This window comes from Ochotona princeps, chromosome 28 (genome assembly GCF_030435755.1).
Source record: "Ochotona princeps isolate mOchPri1 chromosome 28, mOchPri1.hap1, whole genome shotgun sequence".
Lineage (NCBI taxonomy): Eukaryota > Metazoa > Chordata > Mammalia > Lagomorpha > Ochotonidae > Ochotona > Ochotona princeps.
Window position 1 is genome coordinate 17,650,170 of NC_080859.1, and position 22,242 is coordinate 17,672,411.

The 22,242-nt window shown below is 45.7% G+C and overlaps 1 protein-coding gene across 2 annotated transcripts in view; it reads right to left on the reverse strand.

Annotated features, from left to right (window-relative positions):
* Window positions 1–778: 778 nt before the first annotated feature.
* Window positions 779–22,242, reverse strand: part of EFNA5 (ephrin A5) — a 284,920-nt gene continuing 263,456 nt past the window's right edge. The window contains exons 3-5 of one of the 2 annotated variants that reach the window (XM_004586175.2): window positions 6,758–6,823; window positions 6,271–6,351; window positions 779–1,112 (exon numbers count right to left, since the gene is read on the reverse strand). In XM_004586175.2, coding sequence (XP_004586232.1) covers window positions 991–1,112; window positions 6,271–6,351; window positions 6,758–6,823 — 269 coding nt within the window. In that variant the 3' untranslated portion in view covers window positions 779–990. The remainder of the gene's footprint in view (window positions 1,113–6,270; window positions 6,352–6,757; window positions 6,824–22,242) is intronic. The other variant, XM_004586176.2, reaches the window with a different exon arrangement.

Genomic DNA, 22,242 nt, shown 5'->3' on the forward strand with positions numbered 1-22,242 from the left:
CCATTCCTTGGTACATACCACCCCCCAGAGGAGCAGCCAAAGCTATTCTACTCTGAACTCATCAACCCTGGCTTGACAGCCTTGGGGAAGGTCACTTTATTCATAGAAATGCCTCTTTTGAGTTTCTAAAAAAATAAAATGAAATCAAAGTTGTAGCACCATGGTGATCTGTGTTATTCCAAGAAAGCAAATCTGGTGTGCACTGCCCAATCACCAAAAAGAATCAGAGGCACTCGGACATCCGCAGCCCCACCCATTGTACAATCTCCTCACTTGTTCTGGGTTGGCACTCCTGCCTCTAGCCCGCCTCCGGGAGAAAAGGGCTTCTCTTACACAGCAGGAGTTCAGCTGTCAAGAGTGCTTGAAGACAGTCATATATTTAAAAAAAAATACACAAAACAAAAACCCAGTGTCTCAACCTTGCAGAAGCCTGGTTATTCACCCACTTCTAGAGGAAATGGTGTGGTACTGGGTCTATCTTGAATACCTCTCCGCTGGACCTGACACGGTGGACACAATGCCCTCACAGTTCTGAATGAGAAGGCATAACTATTGTGTAGGAGAGGAAGGCTGTGCCGGCCCAGGTCCCAGGCTGCCCCTGTTGCTCTCCAGCCCGTTTACAGCCCGTTGCCTAGTGCGCCAACGACGGAGGTGCGCTCTTACGGCAGGCGCAGGAGCCGACGAACCACCTATGTCCCTATGAGAATTTGGCGTTTTCATCTGGAGTCCATTTAATTTGGAAGGGGAGAGGGAGAAAATAGGACGTCGAGGGTAAGGGTTGGGGGTCGGGTGAGGCAGGCAGCAACTCGCTCAGCCTCCTTCCCCGGCCCCCAGGTGTTGTTTAGAATTCAGGCTGAAGGAAAGAAAACAAAAATGTGACATCTGCCGCAAACCAATAACAAGTCCCTTCTTAGGATGAGCAGTTAAGTGGATCTCTGGTGTTCCAAGACCCTGGCGTTCTCTGTGACAGGGCGACGGGAGGAGGCTGTGCTATAATGTCAAAAGCATCGCCAGGAGGAACAGTAGGATCGCCAAAAGGCGGCTGGATATCCTTGGCGTCTGTGCTGCGTTCTCTCCGCGGGATGGCTCGGCTGACTCATGTACGGTGTCATCTGTTCAAACAGAAAGCACACGTTCCAATGAGATTTCACATCCTTAATAACGCGATCGCAGCAGCCTGCTGTTCAGACCTGGCCACCCTCTGCAAGGCAGGGTAATGAGCCTTGTGCCACCATTGACTTTCATGTCTGCGTAATCACTCATATTTACAGCAAACAGAGGAGGGGCAGAAACGACTGGACTTTCTCGCCAACAGTAATACTTCCTTTGGGGTGGAAATTGTGCACACGTGGTAACCTCTGGCACGTGAGCTGTTGCGGTGTGCTGCAGTCAGGCGCTCTTTGCACTCAGGCACCCCACCTCACCTTTTACACCTGGGAAGGCAGGAGGAGGCAGTGACACTCCCGCACGAGTGCTGAGCAAGAACTGGCTGCCCCCTAGCCTCCGCCTGGGCCATTTCTTAGGATTCATGCTGAATGCCGATTGTTTTGTATTTTCAAATACAAAGTGTCAAACGCCAAAAACCCAGCAGCATTGAATGCAAACTATTCCCAGTTAACTTTAATAACCCTGTGCTCACTGGTGTGCCCACAATTAGCAATCAATTCTGGTGCGATTACCACAACAAGCCCTATATCTCCAGGATTAAATTACTTTTTGTTTTTATCGGAGGGGCCCCGAAGCTTGGCATTGAAATGATCAGCATGGATGCAAATTTTCCTCTAAATAAAATGGATTACATGAGTTGAGCTTCTTTTATTTAGCTATCAAGTGTTCTAGGAGGCTGCCTCCGATGCTGGCAAGTCTTGCCGATCGGCATGATAAACACGCTGAACTTGCAAATGGGAACTCTATGGTCATTAGGTTGGCCCAGGATCCATGCCAGGCCCACTGATGGCTGTCCTCTGAGTAAGCTCAAATGACATGTCCTGGGCACCACCAGCGGCCCTCTGTGGGATTGTGTATGGGAGTTAGGGGAGCATCCTGCAGCAGCCCAGCCATCATGCTTGGGTCAAGAAGATGATAGCAAGTCACAACTGTTTTCCATCACATACACCTCAAGGAATAATCGCTGAGACAACCTGAGACACCCAGCCGGAGCCCCTTCCTGGATGAACCACTCCATCATTTTAACCTCATGTACATTTTCCTACTACACGCCATGTCACAATAAGGGGGCTCTCTTGACACATCCCCATTGCTTGTCCTGAGGAGACCATTTCTCAGGCTCCCAGAGCTGGCTCTGGCATGAGACAGGCTCTCTTGGGATATGTCTGCCTGTCCACCACATCCAGACCTAGCGTGAACTAAGAAGGACATCTTCGCAGCCTGGAGTCTGCCTACGCTGCGCCCTCCTCCCCAAGCCTTCCTCGTGTCTGCTCCTCCTCCCATCGCAAACCTTTCAGCTTGGGGACTAGGAGAGCTTAGGAGAGCTTAGGAGAGCAAGAACTGGAAGACAAACAGATGGGCAGGAAAATGGAGAAGTGCCACAGCTTGCAGGCTGATATTTTCTCTGTCCTATTCTGCTTTTAAGCCTTGTAACTGTATTAATTAAACCTGTGTCAACAGGAAGTAGAAGTAAAGGCCCATAATAGCCTTGAAGTTAAAATTCAAAGCACTTTCCTAAGAGCACCCATATGGTGTCCATCAAAACATTAGACCACTACAGCCTTAACTGTGACAGAACTTTACACCCTGAGCATTCCAGCGTTCATCCTGAAACATCCCCCAGATTGATACACAGGATGTGGGATCTGTTCTAGGCTGTTCCCTACCAGATTTGTACTGACACAGCACCTAGTTCATATCACTGAGAAGTGAACCGGCAGAAGGCAGCCAGGCAGCTGGCATTCAGGTCCCCAGGGGGAGCATGAAGAACACCACAGCCCTCCATGGGATGAAGCCCTTCCCAGATACTCCGCCAGAGCTAGCTGCGACTGCAGGTCTGTTCAGCAGGAGACCCAATGGATGAAGTTTGCAGGAGGACCGAAAGGAAGGCCTTCCTTTTCCACTAAGTGAAGCAAACACACTCTGCGGAATGCGTCCTTTCACAAGTAACCAATGCACTTGCCCCAACGGGGCAAATCCATGCCATTAGGGCATCAAGACTCCACACCACCCACAGGATTCTATAAAGAGCATGTCCTCACTGTTGGATTCGGCGGGCCCTGAGTGTCAGATGAGAAACAGGGCTGCCGTTTTGGGTAAATCTGAGCAATCTCAGAATTCTAAGGAGGAATTTATAAGCACGCTCTATCCCTACAGAAACGAAGTCTGCATTTACAACACTAGCAACGGTGAAAATGGCTCAGAAGAAGAAAATGTTCCCCTGAAGAAGCCAAATCGAGTCTTGTCTCCTGGCTACAGGATGCCTCCTCTGCGCGGGGGCTTTGCTGGTTCACGGAGAGAAGCCTGGCAGTGCCTTGGAGCGTGTTAGGTGGCATATGTCTGCCCTGAGATCGTCCTGCGTCCCTGATGATAGGAAACTGGCAGGCAGAGTGTGCAAGCAAACAAAAAGGACAAACACATTCCAAAGAGAGGTGAATTAGTACACGTTGCCGAGAACATGCAGGGAATCCTTGCTGGCCTGCTGGATTCAAGCAGCCCAGGTCTCCCATCCAGAGCTGGGAGAGGTGTTTACTCATCCACTCTCCAGTGAGGTGGAGAAGAGCTTGTGAGGCTCACAGGACTTTCTTTGGATGAGAGGGAAGTCCTCAAATCTGCTGCCAGGAGTTGTGGCTCAACCTCATCTCGCTGTCTTAAGGAGGATGCTCTGTAGCAAGCTCGGAAACCCTGCCCTGCCAAACACAAGGAGCTTTCCCTGCATGCATTGTCTCTCTCTCCCTCTCTCTCTCTCTCTCTTTCACATATCCCCTGCAACTGCATTGTGTCAAACTTTTGCAAACTCAATGGGCCCACAGAAAGGTCACCAAAACACCAAATTCAAGCATAAAGTTTAGCACAGGACCCCAAAACATTGAACTTCATGCATAGGTTTAGCATGATATGCATTTCCATAAACTCTTAGAAGAGCCCTCTATGCATGAAGTGAAAAGCTGTTTGTCCCCCAAATATATTTATCTTCGAATTCTATTTTTGCATGGACTTTTGGTGGTGTGCTGGCCCGTCCATAGGTGTGGGGGTCATAGTGAACTTTACATGTTGAATGAAAAAAAGTGTTTCCGGGGAGACGTGCAGCGGGCCTGTGAATGGAAGCGGCTCTTCCCTTGCCCTGTACAGCGGAGCACAAAGGCCATTTTCTCAGCAATGCAAGAGTCCTCGGTGTGTTTCTTCATGGCTAGAGAAAAACATACAACCTGCTATGTTTCTAAAATGTCTCCTGTTCTCCAGGTGGGCCCTGGCATTTACCTGGGGGAGAAACGAAGGGGGAAAAAAAAGCACTTGTGTGCTTCACGGTTTGCATTAACAATTGTAATCCTGGGCAAGTGCTGTTTGGAACATGCCCGACTCTGCCAGGCCTTCTACTTGGGACTTAGCAACAAAGCCCAGAGCATTAAGTGTTCCTCATGAACATGCACACGGCTCACTGTGGAGAGAGACGACTTTCATCCCGTCACTGGCCTGGGAGGCAGGAGACCTAAATACTCGCCTGGCACCTGTCTAGCTAGCTGTGTGGCCCGGACAGGGCTCCCCAGCCACGAAGGGAAAGTGGAGAAACTGGTGTTTACAGGGGATCTCGTCTCACTTGCAGATCCTGGGATGGCCCAAATCCCCGCGCCTGTGGGGAGCCTGGGAAAGTCACAGTAATGCTTCCCGATTTCCAGGACACAATTAAACTGTCTCCATGTCAGTGTTTATTCCTCACAGCTTTCCCAAGGGGCTCTGGATCCCCTGAGAGCCGGGCATGGCTCTGGGAGCTCACTACTAACCACACCTCCCATCTGTACTCTGGGTGAGAAGTGGAATGTTGTGGCTGGCAGGGAGGCAGGACGCGGAGAACCCAGAACTGTTGCTGCCAGCTGCAGTGAGTGCTGTAGTGCTTCCTGACACCAACAAGGTCTCCCTGAAGTTCACCGCCTGTATTGTCCTGGCAACAATACTCAGAGGATAAAGTGTACCTCAAAATCTTTTCATGTATAGGACCATAGAAAGAGATGTCTTACTCTAGTAACAAAACAAAAACCCTCCATTTATCTAAGCAGCTCAAATCTGTTTCTGATTAAGAAATTTTGCTTCCCTGAAGCTTTGAGAATGATCATGGCAGCTGGGAAAGGACCCCACGGAAGATCTGGGGCAGGTAGAGTAAGGAAAGGCCTTTGCCTTGTACTGGGTGATCAGGATGTACCAGCACCCACGTTGCGAGAACTGGACGGACATGGGGCGACCACCTCTCACAAACCATCTGGATGCATTGAATGGTCAGATGAAATTTACAATGCAAGGAACGGCATACAGGTCCTCATCATCCACAGTATGTGAACGGTGTCAATGTGCCAAAGAGTGTTTTTGTGCTTTTTATTTTCTTTCTCTGTGGTAAGAAAGTCTGGGTATGTAGATATTAATAGGAGAAAAAAAAATGTGTCCTTAAACTGTATCTGCCTTATAACCAAGCAGCCTCCTTGGCTTGACAGAGGCCTGAGACGTGTGTGGGCACAGCAGGTGCCTGCCTCGGTGCTGATGAGAGGACGGGTCTCCAGACCCTGTGCCGTAGGCAGCACCCACCCAAGTCAGACTGGCAGAGAGTGGAGCACTGCAGCTCAGCTCAGCTGTGGCTCTGTCCAGAGCCAGCTAAGAACGTTGACCTAACTGCTGTTTGGTGCAACGGTCTTATTATTTTTATCCATAGATTTGAACCTGATAAAAAGAAAATTTGATAAACAGATTTGGTAGAAATGTTGTCTGTCTTACATGAAAATAGACGCTTTAATATCCAGTGATTCACCAGCATGCTCCGAGGATATGATAAAAGACAGTGAGACTTTTTAGCATTCTGATGGGGCTTCTATATTAGGATACTGCATTAGATGAAACCCATGTCCAAAAAAGAAAAGTCACATTTTATCCAACATGCATTTCACGGAGATACTTGGAGGAATGAGGTAGAGTATAAGTAAGATTAGCACCACTAGCAATGAGCCAAAGCAGGACAACTATACGTGCAAACATGCAGAGAGGAAGAAAGGAAAAAAAGTACCAAAGCACCAGAGAGATAGATGCATTTGTTAAAAGAGATTCTCTAAGCATACTAACCTGCTGGTTCTAATGAATTTTCTACTTTGTCGTTAACATCGAAAACACGATCATGAACACCTATAGTTTTCATACAGCTATCTATAACAAAAATAGAGATAACAGCCAAATATGTTAGTGAAGACACCCTTTAACTCCCATTGCTTTCTCTTTTTTTTCTTTCTCTCTATTTTTTTTTCCTTTTATTTAGGTAGAGATTGTTTTCACAATCAGTGGCACGCATCCAAATGCCAGTATTGTTCCCATTTGCTGTGCACGTACAACAGTCTAAGAAACAACAAGTTAGCAACTGCTGTGTACTTAAATAAAAGCATCATGAAGAATGATGAGAAAAAATACAATGAAAACTAAAACATGGATATGACACATGAAACAGGTACCACACAGTGTCTAACAGTAACAAAATTTTACCGCTGTGAACCAGACCACACAATAAAGCATGCGCAGTCAAGCCACCCTGGGAAGCTCATTTGGGGGAGGAACTTACTTGTTGGTCTCACAAACACTTTGAGCTTTAGGCAGGATCTTCTTCCATTATCCGGGATGGCGGAGGCTGTGTGTAAGACAGAGAGGACGGGAGAAAAAGAAGAAAGCACAAGGAGGTTACTCTGGATGACTTTCACACACAAGTACACTGCATTGTATCTGTCCTGACCACGGCAAACAAGCTCATTCATCGCAGAAGCTTTGAGACAACGCTTTTCCAGTGGAGTTTAACTGGTTAGAAAGGCCCGGGAGGAGGTTTTCCAAAGCTCATGGAGAATGGAATTAAAAGATAAACTTGTTTGGGTGCAGAGTTCTTCGAGGAGCCATGCATGCCTTCTTTTTCTGTGTATGCATTTTCCATGAGCCTTTGGAAAGACCCTGGCGCTAGCAGACCCCTATCATTTCTCTCCAACACAATAAAGAAGGACTCAGGCAAGAATGTGGGTAATCTGTAAAAAAAATACTTGGGATTTTTATTTCAAAGGCTCTTCCCCTTCAGTTGCTCTGTTATCAATTTTCCCTAAATCGAGAGGATCATGCCTGAGCCCACAGCTTTCACAGAGCTGATCGTCCTGCATTACACGGAAACGGGCCCGCTGGAGACCCAAGGTCAAAGTGCTGGCACAAGCCAACTGCAGACAGCATGCGAGGTGTACTTGAACGTGACCTCTTTGGCTGGGGAAAGCAGAGCTTCGTGGGTCCTAGAAACTTGGATCTGCTAGGGCTTTGCAGGTAATTTTATTAGAGTTTTAACTCAAAATGTGGCCCCAAAAATGGCTGCATCAAGCCCAGCCACTTCCATCATGCCACTGTAAGTATAATAGCTGTTGAGAAAGCACTACGTTGTGGTGGTACATTTATTTTCATGAATTTGCCACAGAGAAAGATGGAATTAATAAAGCGGGCTTACCAAAAACATGACAACATGGCTCAAGTTATAAATCATTTGGGGAAGAAACTTTCTTCTCTTCCTCCTGATAATAGGTCTGTAAACCTTCCCTACTTTGGAAAGATTATCCCCTCCTGGGTCCCACAGTGCAAGGTCAAACGGACTGTTGAGGGCAGGAAGACCCTTCACATCCACATGTATTTACTAAATGTGTTCTAGAAATGACAAAAATTACCGGAACAAGGCTGCGTATTTCCCTCCCTATGAGCTGGCCTCAAGTGCTTTCATTGTTTAGAAGTAACAGATGACATCAATCAAAACACATATGGCTCATGCGGCGCTTGGTAATACCCAGAGTGACAGAGAGTGAGAGGATCAGCATTTGGTGTGCTTGCTTTCCCTCTCTTGCATTTTTACTTTTTATTACTCCTTGCAGCGAGTCCAGGAAACAGAAATGCTGATTTTGCAAGCAAGAGGACAAACCACAAATGAATTGGACACGAGGTTGCCTTGGGTAACCTCCGGATCCAGGTAACTGTCCCAGCGGGGAACTCAAGAGAAATTCAGGGTCCACAAACTGTCATGGAGCGAAGTGCTCCCAAAGTGCCTCTGCTACACCTGTTGAAAACTCTTCTAATTTAGAGACAAAAGTATAGGGAAAACATGTCTTTGGCCCTGTCTCCCTTGGTCGCTCTGACAAGCTGCAAAGAAGCGCTAACAGCTGGCTTGGCTCTGGACTTTCGTTAAATCAAAGTCGGAAAAACTCCCTCTGCTAACATTTACAGAAACTAGTGTGTTATTTAGGACACAGTATTTGCACTCTGGTTTGATCCAGGAAATGGTGTCCTTCCTGTGGTCCCCACTGCAGGCATTCCTGTCACACACTTAGGTGATTCGGGCTCACCAGAGCAACTGTGGGTTCTCAAGGGAAAGGTGCCAAGGTGACAAGTGGCACCCTGCCAATCACGGCTTTTTACAGAGGAAACTGTAACAACATCAATCTCAACGCAGGCTCAAATGTTTTGTGGTTTGGGTGAGACACTATAGATGTGGGATGGGTTTAACCAATGTCTACGTAGACCAGCTCAATCTAGGCTCTAAGAACAATCGCACCTGCAATAACCAAACAACAGCAAATGATAAGCCACCCAGGAAAGAACTTGAGATTTCCTCAGCTAGCTCTCAAAGACAGGCTATTGACTTAACCACCCGGTGAGCGTCATTCCTCCGCCCCAAGCTTGTCAACTATATGCACACGAAGTAGACCATACAGAGTTCAGGGAAATGCATATTATTTAAAAAAAAAAACACACACATGACTTGCAAATTTTTTTCACATCAAAATAAACCTGAGTTTTTTTTTCTTTTTTTTTTTTTAAGAAAATGTTTGTTTATTTAAAGGCAGAATGACAGAGAGTGAGCAAGCTATCTTTCAGGCACAACAGTTGGCCCTGGGCCAGCCCAAAAACAGGCGTCAGGAACTCCATCTGAGTCTCCCATGTGGGTGTTGGAAACGTAAATACTCGGGCCATTATCTGCTGATTCAGGAGCTGAATCAGGAGCAGTGGAGGGGGACAGTACTGGAATTAAGCGCCGTGATATGGAATAAGAATTTCCTAATGGCAGTTTAACTCATTGTCTCACAATGACTGCCTTTAAACTTAAAACAAACAAAGCTTTAGTTGCTTATTCGAAAGCCACAGTTACAGAGAGAGAGAAGGAGAGACAGAGAGACCTTCCATCAGCTAATTCACTCCTCAGATGACCACAACACCCAGGTCAAAGCCAGGAGTCAAAAACTTCATCTGGATCTCCTACCTTGTGACAGGGTCCCAAGTACTTGGGCCATCTTCTGTGGCTTTCCAAGGCCAAGAGTAAGGAAGTGGAGCAGCTAGGACATGAACTGGTTCTCATATAAGATGCTGTTATCACAGGGGGTGACTTTACTCATTAGGCCACACCACTGGCCTTTAACTTTTAATTCCATTTTCCATGAACTTTTCCAAGTATCCCACATTTATAGAAAATACTTAAGCTTCTCTTTCCCTGTAACCTTCCCATGACCTCATCTGCTATCACCGGAAAAGCTGTACAATCTCATGACAAATGACTTGTGATATTGCTTGACTTTTTATCCCAATGCTTAGAAGAATTTACAGAGAATATTAACACACAATGTGATAAGCAAGGACATGACCCAGATAACAGAAAATGGTTGATCTGAGCTCAGGGGGCAAGTTCTAAGCCTCAGGGTTAACCAGCCTGAGAGGTGCCCTAGCTAGGCCAGTACAGCTCAAGCTCTGTATTGACCAGGCCACAAAACAAAAATAAGACAACTCTCACTCTCTTTTAAAAAGTGAGAGTGTGTCTAACTTGCCTGTGGCTAGCATCCCCGTGCTGGCTGATATATGTAGGATGAGTAGATACACATGGTTAATTTGCAAAAAATACATGTGAAAACATGGTCATGCAAAAGCGCTTCACCAGTCATAAGCAAACAGGGCAAGGAGAAACAAAATCACAAAATAACACAAGAATTGGATGCATGCAATCTCTCCACAGGTAGGCCAAGGAAACAAATCATCTTGGGATGATTATGAGCTAAAGAACTTTCCACAGCTGAGGAGGGATGTGTGGGAGGAAAGGCTTCAACTATGGCAGGCTGTAGTGAGGAAGGAGCAAGCAGCCGTGTCTGGGATTCTAGAGATGCATCCATTTGTAAGGAGTCATATCATCTTTATCACAGTGATGTATAGGTATAATGTTACATATACGTCAATTATTTACATTTTGTATGTGTGTCATAATGCAGTCAGATGGTACATACATTTACCAGGGTACTTAAAAAGGTTCAGGGAAAAGGAAACTGAAAGTATTCTATCTCAAGCATAATGTGAAATGCGTCTTAAACAATGATGCGTATGTCTTAAAACTGGTTTTTCACACTAATATAAGTGTGTGTTTCTATTTTTCCACAAGTCTTTTGAAGTGCCCTCGTGTGTAATAGCTACAGATATTTCTTGAGCTGTTTTCCTTTGAAAATGATTAACATTATCAATATGCGTTATATATGACTGCAGCTTCATCTATTGCTCCAAACACCTATAAAATTCCTACCGTGCACAGCCTCTGCAGTAGATAGCGTAGCCACAATGCTGGTTTGGACACACGGGTGTGCTGTGCTTATGTCAGCTGGGACATGAGTCTGACCACAGTGACTGACCAAGGTGATGCCTGAGGTTTAGCTGAAGAGCCAGTACAGCTTAAGGCGGACAGCAGGAGCAGCATCTGGGGTGGTGAGCATGTCCCTGACAGGGCGACCAGAGGGACCTTTCACTGTATAATAATTGATGCAGACATTTTATTGAATTTGTAAAATTTAAGGGAAAGAGAGCGTGAGAAAGGGATTTTCCATCCTCCGATTCACTCCCCCAAATACCTGCGCTAGCCAGGGCTGCGCCAGCATGATGCCAGGAGCCTGGGACTTGAGTCAGTTCTCCAGTCTGGGCGGTAGGAATCCAAGGAGTTGGGTGCCAACCCCCCAGGGTGTGTGTTAACAGAAAGGTGGGTAGGAAGCAAAGGTGGGACTTGACCCCACGCCCTCTGGGGAGGGGTGGATATGGGCATCTCAAGCAGCAGTTTAACATGCTGCACTACAATGCCTGTCCCACCACAGGGGCCTTTCTGAGCATCTCCATGGATCTTCCAGAAGCAAACCAATAGCGACCAGCACAAAGCATGGAAACCCTTCATTCCTAAATACCCACACTGCAGCTTTCGCCAGCCAAGAGAGGTATTATCCTGCAATAGGTTAATAAAACCTAGGCTTCCATTTTTCCCATAATGATCTATGAATTTTCTAACAGCAATATTCAACAAAAATGAAAAACATCTTAAATAGTTGCCATATAATCTAAATTTATATTCTTTACTCAGTTTACTGCTGAAAATGTACCATTTGGCGTCAGGAAATTGGGAATAGGTATATGGGGCCCATTAAAATAAGCACCACCTCCCATTCCATTATCTTAATAGTAACTTCATAAATCAATCCAGAGGACCCTAATGAGCTGCAAAGCACCCATCAAAAATTCGCAACACATAATGAAATGCAAGCTGGGGCCCCCGGTGCTTCTTCGCGTTTAAAGAACCAAGCTAATAAGACCATAAGGGTCCTTTTTCATCTCTGGATTCCATGACCTCAGTCAGGGGCCTCCAGCTTCATTCATTCCAGAAAACCCTAGTCCTTTGGTGGCCGGGGGCTCAGTACTTCTCAGCCAATTTGGTACACTCTCTATTCCATGCTCCCACAAAGGAAATTTTAAAAAGCTGAATTCAACCTTGCAAATATATGTAACATTCAGACCACAAGTCACTGACTGGCCTATCATTCAGACACAGCAAAAGAACACGGCATCCTATCGTAGCAGGCAGCTGGTGACACGGTTTTCAAAGACTGCGGCCTCCCTTAGTGCATGCCTTGGGAAGCCTCTCCCCTGCAGAGGGTTGCAACTGCTAACTTCTTAAATGAGCAGCAAACAGCAAAACGAATGGTATGTCACCTGTGCTGCCACAGACTACAATTTCGTTCTTGCGAGGGAAGTTGAGATTGTAAGATGTGGTCTACAAAGGAGAGGCCCGAGTGGTGTGAGCCATGAGCTGACCATCCCTACGGGCTAATTTGTTAATCAAGAACTGACAGAATCTGTACGTCATTAAAGCAGTGAGGTCCAGGGACATCCCGTGGCATGCATAGCATGGAGGTTAGAAGAGCCACCATGGCCTATTCGCCTATGGTCAGTCCTGGATGCCCCAGGGTACTCTGTCCTCACCCTGCAGCCCGGGATCCCTCACCAGCAAGCATTTCTAGCCTAAACCACTAGGTTTCTTACTGGTTTACATTTCTAGCTACTGTCCCAAGTCCACTTAGAGCATGTTGTCAGAGGGTGAGACAATTACAACGGCTCAAGAAGCCACACTGCCAAACACATCAATTGGTTCTCACTCCAGGATTTAAAAACCTGGTTTTCATTTTCATTTTCCTTCGCATGCAGCTTAGTTTGTGTTTGTTAATGTGGCCAACCTGTGTTATGCTTTACAAGTAGCGTAATGCTTTACTCCAAACTGCTGGAAAAACCTAAATGAGTTTGTGTACCAAGTATGAACTTACAAGACGATGGCTTGTTTTAGGTAGGAGACCTAGAATGCCACAGTGAGCTGTAAAAACACTGGGGGAAGAAAAAAAGGATTTTTAACTAAATGAAAGGTTCTCTGACAATCAAAGAACTTCTGTCAGCTATCTTTCTACAGGTCTTCAAGTTACAGGCAGACATTAGGGACTTCAAGCAATCGAAAGCTACCCGTTAACCAAGCCGACGAACATTCTGGTCCACCCACGGGAAAGCCAAAACCGGAACAGCAGAGGGCCTGGTGCTGCCTGCAGCCAGCCTGAACAGGCCTGCCTCGCCCGAGTCAGCCTCCAATCTTCGTGCTTAACGACAAAATCCTTCTCTTTTTAGTGTCCTGTGTCAATCTGGTTACTTTGGAAAGTTTTATTTTTAAGATTCGTCAGCTGCTTTCTTCTGCTTCAAGAAATGAGCGTACGTGGGAGCACTAAAGATGCAGTTTTCCATGACGTTTGCCACAGGCGATATTTCTCAATTTGTGCAAGTCCAAAGACGAGATAGGTTATTAGCTGTTAGTAGGACCCAGTGGTTCCCCTGTAGGAATTGTGTGCGGTTTAACATACAATACAAATATATGCAAATTAAGCAGGTAAAGGTGGAGCCAAGCATTCACAGTTCTTTCACGATACATGCTGGAAAAGCAAAGCCAATTTAAACACTGGGCACTACTGCAAATCTCTCCTAGAATTTAATGAATCAATAAAATCCATTTTTTGCGGATATGGGTGGAGGGTGGGATCAGAAATGGTGGGAATAGGAAGGGGGTTAACTGAAGCCATATGAACAGCTCAGAAAATGGTTACCAGATTCTCAGGAAAAAAAAAAAATCCTTAACACAGAAGTTAGGCCTCTTCTTCAGGAAGAATACCCTGACCACAATTTGTGATGGGCTCTCGCCCTTTAAAAAGCACCACTGGCTTTTCATAGGTAGAACAAAAATCAGCAGCTAACGATGGGACCCATCGTCCCATCCTCCTGTCTGAGGCTCGCAAGGCATCTGCGTTCACCATTCACAGCCCTGGGTGATGTGGCTCGCCTGCTAAGGGCGACCATAAGCTGACATTCGCCAACGACGCATTTTGGGACCCTGCAGTGACTCCGGGCTGAAATCAGTGGAGGGCCAGGGTCGAAGCCAGGTGTCAAACTTGAAAGGGAGGTGACTGTGTGAAGGCACAAGCCTTCGAGGAAAAGTGCCGTGCAAATCGGAGGGGTTCTGACCCGCCTCTGGGGAAACTTCCTTCCAAAAAAAAAACTAGAAAAGGAAGAGGGTTGTGTTTCTCACAACAGAACAAGAAGGGAGGAAAACACACTCCTAGCTCAAACTTGATTTCAGCACCAGGGCACTGCAACAGGAACAAATAATTAAGGTTCAGGGCAGGGAGGTAAAATCAATACCAGCTGTGCAGACTGGGACAAAAGACAAAATGGGAGGCGCCAGCATCCCACCCCCAGCTCCTCCTACAGGAAAAACAAAGGCAACAAATAGAACCCCACCACCCCCTTAGGCAGAGTTCTCACTGCAAAAACTAACTCGAGTATTATTTAAATTCCAGCAGCCAAGCTTCAGTAGATCAATTACTTGTTCCCAGCCACCTCAAAGAAATGGCGGAAGACAAATTTCTTTCCACTAATTTCTAGGAATAAACAGACAGGGCATGCATGAAGCAACTGGACACATGTATTTGCAGTGTGAGTAAAATTTTGCTTGCTTTTAAAAACAAACCTGATCTTCGGGAGTGAGGGAGGACATCTAGCCCACTAAGTCATAAATAAGCAAGAAAACATTTAAATATCATTGTGTTCTTCAAAAAAACCTAGGCATGAGGTGATACCGGTAACTTTCTTATTAGGCGTTTTTACTTTTTAAATAACAATCTAAGAAGAGGCAAAAGTAAGTTTGTGATTATTTAACTCTTGAAAGGATGAGAAAAACTTCAAAACATTTTATGGAAAATAGGATTTTTAAAAAAGCTTTTTTTTTTTTTAATACAACAAACTTTTGAAATCTACACAGGCGAGGGGTTTTGGGGACTTTCAGGAAAAATACCTATGATCAAAAAAAAAAAAAACCTAGGCGCTAGTTTTAGAAATGTCTGTACCAATATCAACTTATCTTTTAATTCCCATTTCCATAAACTTCTGGAAGTCTCCCGAATGCGTTGCCCAAGGCCCCAGTAGTTAAGAGACTATCAGAGGCACTTTCTTGTTTGTGGTATATCTGGTGAACCTGCTGTGCCAAATAGGTATTAAGTGATCAAAACAAAAACAAACAAAGCCAGATAAGCAGAACTCTTCAATTACATACAAGCTTCTGCAGTGAAAGCAACTTCATGAAGGCAGTAACAAAGACCAACCCAACCAAACCACCAAACTTGGGCCAAAGGCAGAATTCCTAGCATCCCCCTCCGGGAGTGATTTCTATTATTCCTGCTGGAAGGTTCTAGGCCACAGTCTGTGATGGGCTGTCAGGGTGAGTGTTAACTGGCAAGCAAGGAAAGCCGCAAATCCCATCACTCATTTGCTGCAACACAAACAATGTCATTATCATACAGCACTAATGTAGCATGACAGTAAATTGCCAATAAATCATCAAGTTAATACAGCTACAAGAATTCCTAGGAAAAAAACAGTTGAAAGTTCTTTGTGTGTTTCCTAGCCTTTTTGTCCTTGTGCTGCCTGAGGAGGGGCCTGGGAAGGGCCTTGGCTTGGGTATTTCTCAGGGCATGCAGAGTGATGCTCTCTCTGAACTTCCTCCCCTGGTTCTGTGTCTTCCTTAGTGGCCTTGAACCCATGCCTAGCCCACCCATGCCTAGGTTTCCTCGTAAGTGTTCCCTTCTCGAATCAGTTTTAAGCATGATCTCTACAAAATGATAGCACATACATAGAGACTCGGGGCGGGGGAGAGTGTGCTTCCATCCACTGGTTCACACTCCAATGGCCCCAGCAGCCAGGCCCGAGCCAGGCGGGTCCTATGTGGGTGGCAGGGGCCTGAGCATTTGTGTCATCTTCTGCTGTTCTTTCCAGGCCCCTAGCAGGGAGCTAGATCAGAGGTAGAGCAGCCAGGACCTGAGCTGGGATACTGGTGGCACAGGCTATGCCACAACTATGGGTCCCTCAGGACTTCTTTTCATAATTAATTTTAAGAGTGTGAGCAGGGACCCCACAGTGGCACAGTGGGTTAAGTATTGCCAACATCCCAGATGAGTAGCCGTTCAATTTCCAACCGCTCCAACTCTTACCCAGTTCCTTGCTAAGGAGTCTGGGAAAGCAGTGGAAAATGACCCCTCTGTTTGGGCCCCTGCAACCCATGTAGGAGACCAGGATGCAACTCATGGCGCTGGCTTCAGAAGATCTCTCTCTGCCTTTCAAATAAATAAATATCTAAAAAGAAAATAAAGATTGTAAGCAGGCTGTTAAATTAAAGGGATGGGATGGGTACGGGTGCCTGACTTTGCAGTTAAGACACAGGCTAGGATACTCAAGTCCTGAATTGGAGTGCTTGGGTTCGATTCCCAGTTCCACTCGTGGAACCTGCGTATGCAGACCTGGGGAGGCAGCAGGTGATGGCTCAAGTAATTAGGTTTTTCTTTTTCTTTTTAGATATTTATTTTATTTTTATTGTAAAGGCAGATTTTACAGACAGAAGGAGACAGAGAGGAGGATCTTCCATCCACTGATTTATTCCCCAAGTAGCTGCAATGACTGAAGCTGAGCTGATCTGAAGCCAGGAGCCAGGAGCCAGGAGCCAGGAGCTTCTTCCTGGTCTCCTGCGCAGGTGCAGGGTCCCAAGGCTTTGACCCATCTTCTACTGCTCTCCCAGGCCACAGGAAGGGAGCTGGATGGGAAATAGAGCACCTGGGATATGAACTGGTGCCCATATGGGATCCCAGCGGTGCATGAAAGGGAAGGACTTTAGCCACTAGACTATCACGACAGGCCCCAAGTAACGGGGTTTTAACCACCCCTCTGGGATACCTGGATTGAGCTCTAGCTCTCAGCTTTTGTCTTGGCCTTGTCTCAACTGCTGTGTGCATTTGGGGAGTGAATTAATACTTGGAGTGCATCTCTTTCTCTCTGCCTCTCAAAAACAATTTAGAGGGATGACAGAGCAAAGATGAGGATATGGTTGTGCAGAACAGCAGTGGGGCTAAGCTTTCAGACTGCCTTCATAGCCCATGACTGCGGGCACTGTAGCGATGGCATCACAGGAAACTCGCCCCACGGAGGTGGCAGACTCTGCACGGAGCCTACACCGTCTGGGGACACTGTGCAATGATCCCCATTGCACTCTTCAACATCCTTTCCCATAAACATTGAATAAACATGCACTGATGCAAATCAGTTTTTTGTTTTGTTTTTGGCTGCTTTTCGTAACCAGTAGGCCATGTCCATCTCTCTCTGTTTCTGTAATCTCTGGTGGTTACATAAGTACGTGGGCAGGGATGGTTATTCCTTTGGGCTGAAGTCTCCTAATGGAACCCTAGGGGCCTGAACAAATGCATGGTCTCTCTTTAGAAGGCTAAATTTTACCAAGGACAGACTCCCTGGGCACTAGGATTACACATTTATCTCATACCAAAAATGCCTTTCTTGATGAGGGCTTTTATGTGGAGAGTGAATAAAATCCAAACCAGTCCTAGGAACTCGGTTCTACTTAGCTGGATTGTCTCTCAGCAGGGCCAGGAGAGTTGGCTACAGTGCCTTCCTGTCCATCACTCCCCAGCGCAGTGGCCAGGGTCTTCCATCATCTAGCCTGACCTTGACTTCTTTCCTTGTCTCTCCCACCCTTTTCTGTTCAGTTGAATAGATAGCCCCAGTAAAACTGGAAAGGAAACTCAGCCACCTCTCACGTGACCTTCCCATCGTCTCTCAACATGCCAGCCTTCTCCGGCCACTGGAGAGATGTCCCCATTTATGCAACACAATCACTCTCTTCTGGATGCTAACAGATCTGCCTCTGCCTCCTTCACAGTCCCCGCTGTGCATGGATTCCAGCCCTGTGACCTATTCTGTTTTGGCTCAGAGCTGCTATTATATATTAATTGCTGCCACTAGACTTCTAGGTTCCCAAGGTGAGAGTCATGAGTTCTTGGGCCTAGCTCGTGAGTTCTTGGGTCTTGGGTCTGGGGATTCCATTGCTTTGTTCATAAACTGGCATTCAATAAACATTCAAAAAATGTTTTTTAAAAGATACACTTTATCTTTGTTTGAAAGGCAGAATTACAGAGAAAAGGACAAAGAGAGAAAGAGAGGTCTTCCATCAGCTGTTTCACTCCCCAGTTGACTGCTCAATAGTTGGAGCTGAGCCGATCTGAAGCCATGGGCCAAGAGCTTCTTCCTGGTCTCACATGTGGGTGCAGGGGCCCAGCTACTTGAGGCATTCCACTGGTTCCCATGCTATATGCAAGGAGCTGGTTTGGAAGTGGATGAGCTGGGACACGCACTGGTGTTCATATAGGATGCTGATGCCACACACAGAAGCTTCGCCTACTATGCTGTGGCGCCAGCCCCAAGAATATTTTTTAAATTTGCTGGCATATTTACAGTCTTTAATTTGCAAGACAGAGCTATCTTTCTATGTACACACACATACACACACACACACACACAGAGAGAGAGAGAACAACCCCATCCACTGGCCTAATTCCTAATTATGTATAATAGTTCTTAGCTGGAACCAAAAACTTAATCCAGGTCACCTATGTGAATGGCAAGGACACAACTCTTTGAGCTATCTGTCACCTGCGGCCTTCCAGGGTATAGAAGAGCAGGAAGCTGGAACTGGGAATGGATCCAGTACTGAGGGACTCTGACAGGAGAGATGGGCTTCTTCTCTCTCTTCATCACTAGGATAAACACCCTCTCCCAGGCTACATGTTCATCATGTTGGCTGAACATGCACCAACGCTTAGGGTTAGGGAGAAAACAGGAGAGACATAAACAGATGGGGAGAGGCTAATGCCAAGTGCACTGAGAATTTGATTTTTTTTCCTCTTACATATTCTTGAGGGAGAATACATTCCCTTTCTGCAAGATCCATCTTGCAGAATGATAATGAACGTTGATGTAAGAGGCATCTAAAGTCATAGAGATAGCCCCAACTCAAACAGGTAGCACTGGAACAACTGGAAGAGTATGTGGTCCCAAGAAATGAGTAAACGAGAGGAATGTGCCCACCAAAGCTAAGCAAAGGATAGTTCAGGTAGGGGCTGCAGACCCGTCCAGTGGGCGTGAGAACCAAGGCTATGTGAAGCTAGAAGCCAGAGAACAAAGTGTTTTTCTCCGCGATGGCAAGAAGCAGCACTGTGTGTGAGGCTTCCTCCTGAGGGTAAAGTCATCCAGGCTGAAATCCCTGGGTCATTATGAAGCCTCAGCCAATGGAGGCATCTCAGACATGACATGAGAGCTCTAACTAGCCTTCAACCACAGCGGAGATGAAAATTGAGTAGAAGCACTTTTAAGAGAATCAAAACCGCAGGACTGGCATTTCTTGGGTAAAAAAAAAAACACTTGTGAATGTGGAACTTTACTACATTTAAGTGGAAGACAACTTTGGCCACTTTGAATAAAAGGTTGGGCATGTAATTCCAATTTAAGACGTAATGAAGTAATTGATTGAAGTGAAATCTTAGGTTTTCATATAATTTCAGTACATCTAAGAAAGCAATAGTGCATCATATTTTCAAGTTCAATTTATAATGATAAAAACAACTCAAGCACTTGGTATGATTTTTACAGTGAGAAAACAGATTTTAACCCAAGTACCTATGAAACTGTGTCACATAATACAATGTAATTAATGAATTAAAAAAATTACATTAAAACTATTAATCCCCCCAAAAAATATATATATACAATCTTTAAGTTGAAGTTAAAGTGATTTATGGAGTGAACTAAATTTGTCAATGGAAAAATATTTTCATTTACTAGGTTTTTCATTTAGAACATGATTAATAAATCCAATTTGAGTAGGCCACATTTGAAATTGTTAGGAAGATTTTTTTTATTTATATAAGAAGTCAAATATCAATTTTTAAACCCAAGGTACCCTTCTAAATGGTTTGTCAATGGTGAGTGTTGTGCGTAACAGATTAAGCCCCTGTTTTGGATGCCCGCAACCCACACTGAAGGGCCTGGGACTGTATACACTTCTGATGATTGTTTTGATTTGAAAGGTATAGAGAGAGGGAGAGGAGGAGAGAATATTCTATCTGCACTGATGGCCACAATGGCAAGAAGCTGGGGGCTACTCCAGGCTGAAGCCAGGAGCCAGGTGTCAGGAGCTTCATCTGGGTCTCCCACGTGGGTGTAGAGGCCCAAGCACTTGGGCCATCCTTCTCTGTTTTTCACAGGCCATTAGCAGGGAGCTGGATCAGAAGTGGAGCAGCCAAGACAGGAACGCTAGCTGTAAGGGATGCTGGCATTTGCCAGCTCGGTCCCAAGGCCAGCCCTGAGTTTCCCTTCTGACGCAGCTTTCGGGCAGTGTGCCTGGGAAGCAACAGCGGATGGCTCAGACCCTTGGCACCTGATGCGGATGATGCCCTGGTCAATCTGGCTTCAGCTCGATCCAGCCCAGGCTGTTAAGTATTTGGGGACTGAACCAGGGGATGGTAGATCTTGCTCTCATTCTGCCTTTCAAATACATAAGCAAATCTTTACAAAAATAATCTTCCTTAGGAACAAAACAAGGATGCTTGCGTGAACTAAACAGTCATGTGATGCCTCCCTTTTAGGTCAGGGTCCAAGTGCTCCTTCTTCAGAAAATGGCTAGTTGGGAGGGGGTGGGGAGGGGGAGCTGGCATGATGGATTAACCCGCATCCCATATGAGCGCTGCTCTGCTTCCCATCCAGCTCTCCGCTTGTGGCCTGGGAGGGCAGGTGAGGACGGGCCAAAGCTTTGGGGCCCTGCACCCATTTGGGAGACCCGGAAGAAGCTCCCTGGCTCCTGGCTTCAGTTCAGCTCAGCCCTAGCCATTGCAGCCAGTGGGGATGAAGACTACTCTCACTCCCTCTGTATCTGCCTTTCTAATAATAATAATAATAACAACAACAACCCAGCCCAAGCCATCTCCTTATTTCTTAAACCACACCAGTTCACTGAAAGTTGTACTGTACTTGGTAGTTAGAGATTTGCTTATTTTCTGGTCTGCTGTCTGGTTCCTAATTAAGCTGTAACTTCCAGAAGTAAGAACTATTTGTTGCTTTAATACAACACAGTATTTCCAGAATCCAATACAAGGCTTGGCACAAAGCAGGCAGCCAACAATTGTCTTTGAAGGGAAGAATAAGAATGAACTGAGAACTGAGTGAGCCAGAAATATTCAGGTCCATGTATTACAAAAACTAAACAAAAGTATCAAGGGACTCCTGAAACCTGAGGTCTTCGCAATTGATTTGCTATGTTTTTCACTCCCCGTAAATATTGCTTTGATATTTCCTCTTGCTAACGCATGGAGCAATCTGCAGCTCGCTAGATGAAAACTTCACTGGCTTTATTGCTACTGCAAACTTTCTGAGGGAGTTGTTTACAATTTCACCTGCTAGAAACCCTAGTTTAGCAAGCAGATAATGCACAGAGGGTAGCAAAAGGTTGATCAATTGTAACTTTAACGTGCGATATATTACATTAATCAATGGTAGTTGAAACGTCTGTAACAATGGAGAAAAGTATAATCACCCTTCAACTAGGTTTCTGTTTTTCAAATAACTTGTGAGCATGTAAAAATAAGTATTCTACCCATTGGTCATGACGCTAACCCTCATACTTTCTCTTCCTGTCATATAAATAGGAAGATTCATTGAATCTCTGGCATTCGAGGACAAAAATCTAGTCTATTTTTCCTGTGCCTACCTAAAGAAGACTCTTGGGTTATCATTCTATTCTGAGAGGTCTCGGCTGAAACTGACTTAGATATTTGCTAATTACAAAACTCAATAGTGGCTTTTCCTTATTTGGTGCAACTCATATTTCTATTCATTAACCTCAGTTTGACAAAGATTAAAAAGTCACAACAGAAACAAGGTGGAAGTTGTAAGGACAACCTGTCCCCCCTGTAACACCTTGTGACGCTTCAGATGCAAACCACCACCACAACCACCCCCACCCGGATTCTTCCTTACAATCCATCCCTTGTGCGGGTGGGATACAGGGAAATACACCAAAGATGCTCAAATGAGCCAGGAGCAGATTCCCCCGCCTCCGTTTCCATATTGGGAAAATGTATGTCAACCCGAGTTACTGGGAAATCAGGATTCTGAGGACAGCTGCTTTTTCCAGGGCCAAGCCCCTAGGTTCAGATCCTCTCATTCTGGTGAAAAGATCATTATCAGGCAGCTCCGGGGAAGTGGGCCCTCCTGTAAGTGTGCTGCTTCGTTATGAATATGGAACAGACGGGGCCAAATCTATCTGCT